Source organism: Pristiophorus japonicus, unplaced genomic scaffold (genome assembly GCF_044704955.1).
Source record: "Pristiophorus japonicus isolate sPriJap1 unplaced genomic scaffold, sPriJap1.hap1 HAP1_SCAFFOLD_281, whole genome shotgun sequence".
Lineage (NCBI taxonomy): Eukaryota > Metazoa > Chordata > Chondrichthyes > Pristiophoridae > Pristiophorus > Pristiophorus japonicus.
In genome coordinates this window covers 351,644-364,422 of record NW_027252571.1, presented here as the reverse complement: position 1 = coordinate 364,422, position 12,779 = coordinate 351,644, and the positions used below count along the sequence as shown (strand labels likewise).

Genomic DNA, 12,779 nt, shown 5'->3' with positions numbered 1-12,779 from the left:
CCAAAGCGAGCGCTCTACTCGGAACTCCTTCACAGCAAGCGAGTCCCAGGTGGGCAGAGGAAACATTTCAAGGACACCCTCCTTGATAAAGTGCAACATTCCCACCAGCACCTGGGAGTCCCTGGCCCAAAGACCAGTCCGCCCTAAGTGGAGGAAGAGCATCCGGGAGGGCGCTGAGCACCTCGAGTCTCGTCGCCGAGAGCGTGCAGAAAGCAAGCGCAGGCAGCGGAAGGAGCGTGCGGCAAACCAGTCCCACCCACCCTTTCGTTCAATGACTGTCTGTCCCACCAGCGACAGAGACTGTAATTCCCGTATTGGACTGTTCAGTCACCTCAGAACTCACTTTTAAAGTGGAAGCAAGTCTTCCTCAATTTTGAGGGACTGCCCATGATGATGATGTCATTGTAAAAATGCTGGAGTCCATTATTAAGGGAGTAGTTGCAGAATAATTCGAAAATTATAGTATAATCAATCAGAGTCAAGATGGTTTTATGAAAGGGCTTGACAAATTTATTCGAGTTCTTTGAGGAAGTAATGAGCAGGGTGGATCAGGGGGAACCAGTAAATGTAGTGTATTTAGATTTCCAAAAGGCATTCGGTAAGGTGAATATCCCTGAAGGTAGCAGGCCAGGTAGATAAGGTGGTTGAGAAGGCATACAGAATACTTGCCTTTATTGGCCGAGGCACAGAATACAAGAGCAGGGAGGTTATGCTTGAACTGTATAAAACACTAGTTAGGCCACAGCTGGAGTACTGCATGCAGTTCTGGTCACCACATTACAGGCAATATGTGATTGCACTGGAGAGGGTGCAAAGGAGATTTACTAGGATGTTGCCAGGACTGGAGATTTTTAGCGATGAGGAAAGATTGGATAGGCTGGGGTTGTTTTCTTTGGAACAGAGGAGGCTGAGGGGAGACCTGATTGAGGTGTATAAAATTATGAGGAACCTGGATAGAGTGGATGGGACGGACCTGTTTCCCTTAGCAGAGGGGTCAATAACCAGGGGGCATCGATTTAAGGTAAGTGGCAGGAGGTTTAGAGGGGATTTGAGGGGAAATTTCTTCACCCAGAGGGTGCTGGGGGTCTGGGGCGGAACTCACTGCCTGAAAGGGTGGTAGAGGCAGAAAACCTCACCGTATTTGGATTCTATGAAGCTGTGATTGTTCTCCTTAGAGCAAAGAAGGTTAATCATAGAATCATAGAAGTTTACAGCACAGAAGGAGGCCATTTCGGCCCATCGTGTCCACGCTGGCTGACAAAGAGCCACCCCAGCCTAATCTCACTTTCCAGCTCTCGGTCCGTGGCCCTGTAGGTTACGGCACTTTAAATGCACATCCAAATGTGGGGAGGGTTTCTGCCTCGACCACCCTTTCAGGCAGCGATTTCCAGACACTCACCACCAATTAGTGAAAAAATTTCCCCTCAAATCCCCTCTAAACCTACGAATTACTTTAAATCTCTGCCCCCGGTTGTTGACCCCTCTGTTAAGGAAAACAGGTCCGTCCTATCCACTCTATCCAGGCCCCCTCATCATTTTATACACCTCAATCAGGTCTCCCCTCAGCCTCCTCTGTTCCAGAGAAAACAAAACCCCATCCTATCCAATCTTTCCTCGTAGCTAAAATTCTCCAGTCCCAGCAACATCCTGGTAAATCTCCTCTGTACTCTCTCCAGTGCAACATCCTGGTAAATCTCCTCTGTACCCTCTCCAGTGCAACATCCTGGTAAATCTCCTCTGTAGCCTCTCCAGTGCAACATCCTGGTAAATCTCCTCTGTACCCTCTCTAGTGCAACATCCTGGTAAATCTCCTCTGTACCCTCTCTAGTGCAACATCCTGGTAAATCTCCTCTGTACCCTCTCCAGTGCAACATCCTGATAAATCTCCTCTGTACCCTCTCGTGTGCAACATCCTGGTAAATCTCCTCTGTACTCTCTCCAGTGCAACATCCTGGTAAATCTCCTCTGTACTCTCTCCAGTGCAACATCCTGGTAAATCTCCTCTGTACTCTCTCCAGTGCAACATCCTGATAAATCTCCACTGTACCCTCTCCAGTGCAACATCCTGGTAAATCTCCTCTGTACTCTCTCCAGTGCAACATCCTGGTAAATCTCCTCTGTACCCTCTCCAGTGCAACATCCTGGTAAATCTCCTCTGCACCCTCTCTAGTGCAACATCCTGGTAAATCTCCTCTGTACCCTCTCCAGTGCAACATCCTGGTAAATCTCCTCTGCACCCTCTCCAGTGCAACATCCTGGTAAATCTCCTCTATACACTCTCTAGTGCAACATCCTGGTAAAGCTCCTCTGTACCCTCTCTAGTGCAACATCCTGGTAAATCTCCTCTGTACCCTCTCTAGTGCAACATCCTGTTAAATCTCCTCTGTACCCTCTCCAGTGCCACATCCTGGTAAATCTCCTCTGCACCCTCTCTAGTGCAACATCCTGGTAAATCTCCTCTGTACCCTCTCCAGTGCCACATCCTGGTAAATCTCCTCTGTACCCTCTCTAGTGCAACATCCTGGTAAATCTCCTCTGTACCCTCTCCAGTGCCACATCCTGGTAAATCTCCTCTGCACCCTCTCTAGTGCAACATCCTGGTAAATCTCCTCTGTACCCTCTCCAGTGCCACATCCTGGTAAATCCCCTCTGCACTCTCTCCAGTGCAATCACATCCTTCCTGTAATGTGGTGACCAGACCTGCACGCAGTACTCCAGCTGTGGCCTAACCAGTGTTTTATACAGTTCAAGCATAACCCTCCTGCTCTTGTATTCTACGTCTCGGCTAATAAGGGTAAGCATTCCATATGCCTTCTTACCCACCTTATCTACCTGGCCTGCTACCTTCAGGGATCTGTGACATGTCCTCCAATGTGCTGATCAGGACTGCATGGGGAGTTTGGCCAAAATGGGAGACTTAAGAAGGTTTTTTTGGTAGAACACAAAGACTCGCAGGAGGTAACTCGTTTGCTGTTTGACAATTCGGGGGAGGGGCTGGCCCATGATTGAGCGATATGTAAGGTTACTAATCTTCAGAAAAACACAGACCATGAACTAAACATTGATTAAGCCAAGCTTTTGGAATTAAGCTGGACAATTAAGGACATTCTGTGGTCAGGCACTAAAACTGACTTCATGCACAACAACAATGGAGTTGTTCCGGGAGGCCCTGAACTTGATTGACCAGGGCGGGGAAAACAGCCACTGGAGACATCGAGTCCGTAAAAAAAACGGACAACAAAGGACCCCCACGGAATGCAAATTTTTGGATGACGGCATTCAGCATAAGGAAATATCTTTTGCATTGTCGACTCCGTGTGCAAATTAGTAGCCGTTCAAACTCATCACCCCCCAGCCTGTTAAACCGATCCCCACATCGATATTCGGATCTCGGCCCAGCGGGGAAACGTTTTCAAAACATGGATAAATATGCGAGAAAAAAGTCGCTCGGCAGAAGGAGGACAGGAAGACAGAACAAGCAGCGGAAAGGAACAGAATATGCAGAGGGCAGCCAGAAGAAGAAACAGCAAGTCATGGAATCAAGGACCACGAATCTCTGGTGATAAAGTCAAATTTCTCTCAGAAGTTTAGGCCTGTAGTTTTAGTTGTTTTTTGTTACGTAATACAACGGAAACTGGGTTAAGCCTAGATTTTGTGCCAGGTGCTGTCCATTCCCACTATAAGTTCCGCGGTCGCAGAATCGGAGTAGATTGAAACTTACTGACGATTTGGCAGAAGGACTGCAGCCAACGCAGGAACATGTCCTCGTATCTCGTGCACTTCGGGTCGAACATGTTTTGCACGAGCAACAGTTTCAACACTGCGTTCTTCTCTTCCATCGCGTCGGCTACGATCAACTCACTCGCCGCACGTTTCCGCACCTGCGCGCCTGTGGGTCACCAGAGCAAAACCGTCAGAATTCGCGTGTCCAGAACGTGTTTCAAGCCCCCAGAGCTGCCCCCTCCCTCTCTCTCTGGCCTCTCAAGAGTCAAAAGGGTCGTGGGTTCGTGTCCCCCTCCCCCACACCCTCCACACACTCACACACACACACACTCCAGAAACTCGAGCCCCATAATCCCCCGCCCGCCACCCCCCCACTTGCCCAGTACTGAGGGAGCGGTGCACCGTCGGAGGGGCGGTACTGAGGGAGCACTGTACTGCGCTGTCGGAGGGGCGGTACTGAGGGAGCGCCGTACTGCATTGTCGGAGGGGCAGTACTGAGGGAGCGCCGTACTGCATTGTCGGAGGGGCGGTGGTGAGGGAGCGCCGTACTGCGCTGTTGGAGGGGCAGTGCTGAGGAAGCGCCATACTAGGCTGTCGGAGGGGCAGTACTGAGGGAGCGCCGTACTGCATTGTCGGACGGTCAGTACTGAGGGAGCGCCGTACTGCACTGTCGGAGGGGCGGTACTGAGGGAGCGCCGTACTGCACTGTCGGAGGGGCGGTACTGAGGGAGCGCCGTACTGCACTGTCGGAGGGGCGGTGGTGAGGGAGCGCCGCACTGCATTGTCGGAGGGGCGGTGGTGAGGGAGCGCCGTACTGCGCTGTTGGAGGGGCGGTAGTGAGGGAGCGCCGTACTGCATTGTCGGAGGGGCGGTGGTGAGGGAGCGCCGTACTGCGCTGTTGGAGGGGCAGTGCTGAGGTAGCGCCATACTAGGCTGTCGGAGGGGCAGTACTGAGGGAGCGCCATACTGCGCTGTTGGAGGGGCGGTAGTGAGGGAGCGCCGTACTGCATTGTCGGAGGGGCGGTGGTGAGGGAGCGCCGTACTGCGCTGTTGGAGGGGCAGTGCTGAGGTAGCGCCATACTAGGCTGTCGGAGGGGCAGTACTGAGGGAGCGCCATACTGCGCTGTTGGAGGGGCGGTAGTGAGGGAGCGCCGTACTGCGCTGTCGGAGAGTCGGTACTGAGGGAGCGCCGTACTGTGCTGTCGGAGAGTCGGTACTGAGGGAGCGCCGTACTGCGCTGTCGGAGAGTCGGTACTGAGGGAGCGCCGTACTGCGCTGTCGGAGAGTCGGTACTGAGGGAGCGCCGTACTGCGCTGTCGGAGAGTCGGTACTGAGGGAGCGCCGTACTGCGCTGTCGGAGAGTCGGTACTGAGGGAGCGCCGTACTGCGCTGTCGGAGAGTCGGTACTGAGGGAGCGCCACACTGCGCTGTCGGAGAGTCGGTACTGAGGGAGCGCCACACTGCGCTGTCGGAGAGTCGGTACTGAGGGAGCGCCACACTGCGCTGTCGGAGAGTCGGTACTGAGGGAGCGCCGCATTGCGCTGTCGGAGAGTCGGTACTGAGGGAGCGCCGCACTGCGTTGTCGGAGAGTCGGTACTGAGGGAGCGCCGCACAGTTGGAGGGGCAGTACCAAGGGAGCGCCGCACAGTTGGAGGGGCAGTACCAAGGGAGCGCCGCACTGTCGGAGGGGCAGTACCGAGGGAGCGCCGCACAGTTGGAGGGGCGGTACCGAGGGAGTGCCGCACTGTCGGAGGGGAGGTACTGAGGGAGCGCCGCACTGTGGGAGGGGCAGTACCGAGGGAGCGCCGCACAGTTGGAGGGGCGGTACCGAGGGAGTGCCGCACTGTCGGAGGGGAGGTACTGAGGGAGCGCCGCACTGTGGGAGGGGCAGTACTGACAGAGCACTGCACTGTCAGAGGTGCCGTCTTGCGGATGAGACGTTAAACCGAGGCCCCGTCTGCTCTCTCAGGTGGACGTAAAAGGTTGAGTAGGTTGGGCCTCTACTCATTGGAATTCAGAAGAATGAGAGGTGATCTTATTGAAACATATAAGATTATAAGGGGGCTCGACAAGGTGGATGCAGAGAGGATGTTTCCATTGATGGGGGAGACTAGAACTAGGGGCATAATCTTCGAATAAGGGGCCGTCCATTTAAAACTGAGATGAGGAGGAATTTCTTCTCTCAGAGGGTTGTAAATCTGTGGAATTCGCTGCCTCAGAGAGCTGTGGAAGCTGGGACATATATTTAAGACAGAGATAGACAGTTTCTTAACCGATAAGGGGTTAAATGTGAAGTTATCCACTTTGGTTGGAAAAGCATAAGGACAAAATATTATTTAAATGGTGATGGCTTGGGAAGTGTGGATGTACAGAGGGACCTGGGAGGTCTTGTACACCAGTCATTGAAAACAAACATGTAGGTGCAGCAAGCAGTTAGGGAGGCAAATGGTACGTTGGCCTTCATTGCAAGAGGGTTTGAGTACAGGAGCAAAGATGTCTCACTACTGTTACACAGGGCCTTGGTGAGACCTGGAGTATTGTGAGCAGTTCTGGTCTCCTTACCTAAGGAAGGATATACTTGCCATCGAGGGAATGCAGCGAAGGTTCACCAGACTGATTCCTGGGATGGCAGGACTGTGGTACGAGGAGAGATTGGGTCGACTAGGCCTGTATTCACTGGAGTTTAGAAGAATGAGAGGGGATCTCATTGAAAGGTATAAAATTCTGACGGGGTTGGACAGACTGGATGCGGGGAGGATGTTTCCTGGGGCTGGGAAGTCTAGAACAAGGGGTCACACAGTCTCAGGATACGAAGTTGGAAATTTAGGGCCGAGATGAGGAGAAATTTCTTCACTCAGAGGGTGGTGAACCTGTGGAATTCTCTATCCCAGACGGCTGTGGAGGCCAAGTCAATGAATATATTTAAGAGGTAGATAGACAGATTTCTCGAAACAAAAGACATCAAGGGGTATGGGGAGAAAGCGGGAATGTGGTGTTGAGATAGAGGATCAGCCATGATCATATTGAATGGTGGTGCAGGCTCGAAGGGCCCAATGGCCTACTCCTGCACCTATTTATTATGTTCTTCTGTTCAAGGTGGGAATACACTCACTGGGCCAAATGACCTGTTTCTCTGCCACAGACGCGATATAACTCACTGTAAAATGACCACTTACCTTCGACGTGCAATACCAAAATGCAGATGGCAAGGATGGCACAAAGGGCAAGGAGAGCCAGAGCTAACTTGCTCCAGTTTGATCTGCAGGCTTCTCTCCAACCAGAAGCTGGGCGCAAAGGGGCATAAAAAAACATGGTTAGCAACGAGAGAGGGAGGGGGAAAACAGCAGGCAGATATTAAGAACGTAAGAACATAAGAAATAGGAGAAGGAGTTGGCCATTTGGCCCTTCGAGCCTGCAGCACCATTCAATATGATCATGGCTGATCATTCCCTCAGTACCCCTTTTCCTGCTTTTTCTCCATACCCCTTGATCCCTTTAGCCGTAAGGACCACATCTAACTCCCTCTTGAATATATCTAACGAACTGGCCTCAACAACTCTCTGTGGTAGAGAATTCCACAGGTTAACAACTCTCTGAGTGAAGAAGTTTCTCCTCATCTCAGTCCTAAATGGCCTACCCCTTATCCTTAGACTGTGACCCCTGGTTCTGGACTTCCCCAACATCGGGAACATTCTTCCTGCATCTAACCTGTCCAATCCCGTCAGAATTTTATATGTTTCTATGAGATCCCCTCTCATTCTTCTAAATTCCAGTGAATATAAGCCCAGTCGATCCAGCCTTTCTTCATATGTCAGTCCTGTTATCCCGGGAATTAGTCTGGTGAACCTTCGCTGCACTCCCTCAATAGAATGTCCTTCCTCAGATTAGGAAACCAAAAACTTACACAATCTTCAAGGTGTGGCCTCACCAAGGCCCTGTACAACTGCAGTAAGACCTCTCTGCTTCTATACTCAAATCCCCTCGCTATGAAGGCCAACATACCATTTGCCTTCTTCACCGCCTGCTGCACCTGCATGCCAACCTTCCATGGCTGATGTACCATGAGCAGGAGCAGGAGTAGGCCATACGGCCCTTCGAGCCTGCTCCGCCATTCAATACGATCATGGCTGATCCGATCATGGACTCAGCTCCACTTCCCTGCCCGCTCCCCATAACCCTTGACCCCCTTATCGCTCAAAAATATGTCTATTTCCACCTTGAATATATTCAATGACCCAGCCTCCACAGCTCTCTGGGGCAGAGAATTCCACAGATTTACAATCCACTGGGAGAAGAAATTCCTCCTCATTTCCATCTTAAATGGGCGGCCCCTTAATCTGAAACTATGCCCCCTAGTTCTAGACTCCCACCGCCCCCCCCCCCCCCTCCACGAGGGGAAATATCCTCTCTGCATCCACCCTGTCAAGCCCCCTCAGAATCATATATGTTTCAGTAAGATCACCTCTCATTCTTCTAAACTCCAATGAGTACAGGCCCAACCTGTTCAACCTTTCTTCATAAGACAACCCATTCATCTCAGGAATCAACCAAGTGAACCTTCTCTGAACAGCCTCCAATGCAAGTATATCCTTCCGTAAATACGGAGACCAAAACTGCGTGCAGTATTCCAGGTGTGGTCTCACCAATACCCTGTCTAACTGTAGCAAGACTTCCTTGCTTTTATACTCCATCCCCTTTGCAATAAAGACCAAGATACCATTGGCCTTCCTGATCACTTGCTGTACCTGCATACTATCCTTTTGTGTTTCATGTACCAGGACCCCCTCTGTACTGCAACACTTTGCAATTTTTCTCCATTTAAATTATAATTTGCTTTTCTATTTTTTCTAGCAAAATGGACAACCTCACATTTTCCCACATTATACTCCATCTGCCAAATTTTTGCCCACTCACTTAGCCTGTGATAGAGAATTCAAACAGGCTGCATTTAGACAGACTGTGAAAATTCACAGACCCCCAAGTCAAGGTTGCTACATGCAGTTCAGCATGTTGCATTAAGTCATCAATCAACTTGACATTTTAAGACCCTTGGGTAGCGAGCCAATTAAAAGGTTAAAAGACTATTAATTGAGCCAATAAGGTCAAAGAAGGCGAGTTCTTTTCTGTAAATTGATCCAGGTATAAGTACAGCCATTTTGACCATGTGGTCCCAGAAGGACAAAGACCTGGCTTAAAGCCAAGAACTTGTTACTGCTGTCTGCCAAAAATAAAGCAGTTAAAACTACAATCGGAGTTCGTATTTCATTGGAAATTAAGAGATCTAACAGCCTGCCCATGTCCCTTTGCAGATTTTTTGTGTCCTCCTCACAATTTTCTTTCCCACCCATCTTTGTATCATCAGCAAACTTGGCTACATTACACTCGGTCGCTGTATCCAAATCATTAATATAGATTGTAAATAGTTGAGGCCCCAGCATCGATCCCTGCGGCACCCCACTAGTCACTGTTTGCCAACCGGAAAATGACCCATTTATCCCGACTCTGTTTTCTGTTAGTCAGCCAATCCTTTATCCATGCTAATACATTACCCCCAACCCCGTGAACTTTTATCTTGTGCAGTAACCTTTTATGGGGCACCTTATTGAACCCCTTCTGGAAATCCAAATACACCACATCCACTGGTTCCCCCTTATCCACCCTGCTCGTTACAATCCTCAGGGAATTTCAGCAAATTTGTCAAACATAAAACCATGCTGACTCTGCTTGATTTAATTATTCTTTTCCAAATGTCCCGTTACTACTTCCTTAATAATGGACTCCAGCATTTTCCCAATGACAGATGTTAGGCTAACTGGTCTATAGTTTCCTGCTTTTTGTCTGCCTCCTTTTTTTAAATAGGGGCGTTACATTTGCTGTTTTCCAATCTGCTGGGATCGCCCCAGAATCCAAGGAATTTTGGTGGATTATAACCAATGCATCCATTATCTCTGCAGCCACCTCTCTTAAGACCCTAGGATGTAAGGTATCAGGTCCAGGGGACTTGTCCGCCTTTAGTCCCATTATTTTACTGAGTACTACTTCATTAGCGATCGTGATTGAATTAAGTTCCTCCCTCCCTATAGCCCCTTGATTATCCACTATCGGGATGTTTTTAGTATCTTCTATCATGAAGGCCGGTACAAAATATTTGTTCAATGCCCTGTACAGTTGTAACAGGATTTCCCTACTTTTATATTCCATCCCCCTTGCAATAAAGGCCAACATTCAATTTGCCTTGCTGTTTTGCATGCCAACTTTTTGGGTTTCATGTACAAGAACCTCCAGATCCTTCTGTACCATAGCATTGTGTAATCTCTCCCCATTTAAATAAGAATTTGCTTTTGTATTTTTCCTACAGAAGTGGATAACCTCACATTTTCCCACATTCTGCTCCATCTGCCAAATTTTTGCCCACTCATTTAGCCCGTCTACATCTCTTTGTAGATTCTTTGCGTCCTCCTCACAACTTGCTTTCCCACTTTGTAATACCTCTCATTCTTCTAAACTCCAGAGAGTATAGGCCCACTCCACACTCGCTCTCATCATAAGACAGCCCTCTTATCCCAGGAATCAATCTAGTGAACCTCCGTTGCACCGCCTCCAAGGCAGGTATATCCTTAATAAGAACATAAGAAATAGGAGCAGGAGTAGGCCATATGGCCCCTCGAGCCTGCTCCGCCATTTAATACCATCATGGCTGGTCCACTTCCCTGCCCGCTCCCCCTAACTCCTTATTCCCTTATTGGTTCAGAAACTGTCGATCTCTGTCTTAAATCTACTCAATGTCCCAGCCTCCACAGCTCTCTGGGGCAGCGAATTCCACAGATTTACAACCCTCTGAGAGAAGAAATTCCTCCTCGTCTCAGTGTTAAATGGGCAGCCCCTTATTCTAAGATTATGCCCCCTAGATCATTCCTCAGATAAGGAGACCAAAATTGTGCGCAGTGCTCCAGCTCACCAAGGCCCTGTGCAAAATGCATTTTGTGAGTGCACTGGTGCATGAGTTGCTTTGATCGCCACTCAGCCTGCAAAGTCTTACACAATACCACAAATTCACACGAGGCACATTCTATCGACAAGGTCACTCCATGACCTGAACCTTTATTCACAGGACCAAGAAGTGATGACCCTGCGTGGGACCTCCCTTTATATACCTGGATGACCAGGTGAGGAGTGTCTCCCACAAGTTCACCCCCTGTGGTCAAGGTGTGCATTTCTTACGTATACACAGTATTGCAGCGTTGTTACATAAAGGTTACATACATGACACAGCCTACCCTCATCCTCCTCAGAGGCAGTCTTTTCTATGCTGGGCCCCTCCATGAGCCCGATCTCGTCCATGAAGGTCGCCTGCATGCCGTGGATGGAGCTCGCCAGTCCCTCTGAGCCCGGCCTGTTGTCCAAAGCGGCGGCCATTCCCACTGGCTGGTCCGTACGCTCCGAAATGTTCATCCCCACCATGGTTCCCTCATAGTCCTCCAGGTTGGGCACCGAATCTGGCCGTCTGACTGAGTCGGAATCATCCAATCTTAGCTGCTCGTCATTAACTTCCTTCTCCGAGCGCAGCAGAAACCTTGGCCTCTTGAATTTGCGGAGCAAGGAGCCAGCCATTTTGTCTTTTTGTCAACCTTGACGTCAAATAATGGGATTTGCGACCATTTCGGTTCGGCTGCTATTAATTTTCTTCATACTATTGAATTGGTTGGCCTTCGTTGATTCAAGGAAATGAATGAATGAATGAATGATTTATTTTTTTAAACTCTCAACAATTTACTGATTTGATTAACAAGTAACATTTATAATGAATTAACTTTTGAAGGAACTATTTCTCTCGAGCTAAATATAATTTAACAAGATTATGACAAATAGTTGAATCATTTAATTGAGTAATTAACAGTTGAAGGAATTTCAATTCATTACGTTTGATCAAATAATGAGATAATTGATAATTAATCTTGTTAATCAATTATTCATTTGTAATTAACTATTAATACTTTCATTAATCACTATTAATGGGATTTTTAGGTTAATTCTTCATCTTTAATTATTAAATCAATTATTGATTAGTTTTGGTTTGTTAAGATGATTAATATAGATTATTTATTTTATTGTGTCGTTGACAATTTTATTAGTTACTCCTTATTAACCATTAACTTATTAAATTAACTATTAAAGATTATTAAAGACAATTTAAATTAGAGTATATTTAAATAAATTTGATAATTAGTGACTTTTATTCAAAGAATTAAAATGATCGATGAATAAAGGTAAGTTATGTTAACTATGGAATCATAATATGAATATTCTCCCCAATTACTAATTAGGTATAAATATTTTATTATTCGATATTTAGTTTAATTATGCAATATTCAAACTACTGTCTTTTAGATTAAGTAGTTGAATATGTGGACTAGTAACTGTCTTTAGTTACATAATTGTGAATTTGTGGATTCATATTAGACAAAAGGCTGATTTTGAATAAATGAGTATTGAATATTACACAAACGGCTGATTTTAAATGAATGAATATTGATTACTTATAATCAATTATGTCGATTATTGAATAGATCGAAGTTAAATTCCAATTTATAAATTATTGACCAGATTAATTATTGATATACATTGAACATTAACTAATTAACAATTTAATATTTAGATTATTGATTATACAATTAATGGTATTTAATTATTGATTAGGTATATGAATGATTGAATACAGGGAATAATTGTTGATATGGAATATTAATTGATTATAGAGATGAATTATTGATCAGATATATTAATAATGGAATATGCAGACTAATTATATTAATGATAGATTATTGAGATTAATTATTGATCTGGTATATTAATGATGTTTTACAGAGATTCATTAGGGATTAGGTATACTAGTGATGCATTGTTGAGATTAATTATATTAATGGATTATCGAGAGTAATTACTGATTAGGTATGTTAATCATAGATTATAGAGATTATTTACATTAATGGTATGTTGAGATTAGTTATAATAATGATGGATTATTGAGAGTAATTATATTAATTATGGATTCTTGG

The 12,779-nt window shown here is 46.8% G+C and overlaps 1 protein-coding gene across 4 annotated transcripts in view; it reads right to left on the bottom strand.

Moving 5' to 3' along the window:
• LOC139247684 (C-type lectin domain family 7 member A-like) overlaps nucleotides 1–12,779 on the bottom strand; it is an 82,914-nt gene that overhangs the window by 22,401 nt on the left and 47,734 nt on the right. For all 4 annotated transcript variants that reach the window (XM_070871772.1, XM_070871773.1, XM_070871771.1 and 1 more), the window contains exons 2-4: nucleotides 11,001–11,430; nucleotides 6,900–7,007; nucleotides 3,722–3,889 (exon numbers count right to left, since the gene is read on the bottom strand). In XM_070871772.1, coding sequence (XP_070727873.1) covers nucleotides 3,722–3,889; nucleotides 6,900–7,007; nucleotides 11,001–11,334 — 610 coding nt within the window. In that variant the 5' untranslated portion in view covers nucleotides 11,335–11,430. The remainder of the gene's footprint in view (nucleotides 1–3,721; nucleotides 3,890–6,899; nucleotides 7,008–11,000; nucleotides 11,431–12,779) is intronic.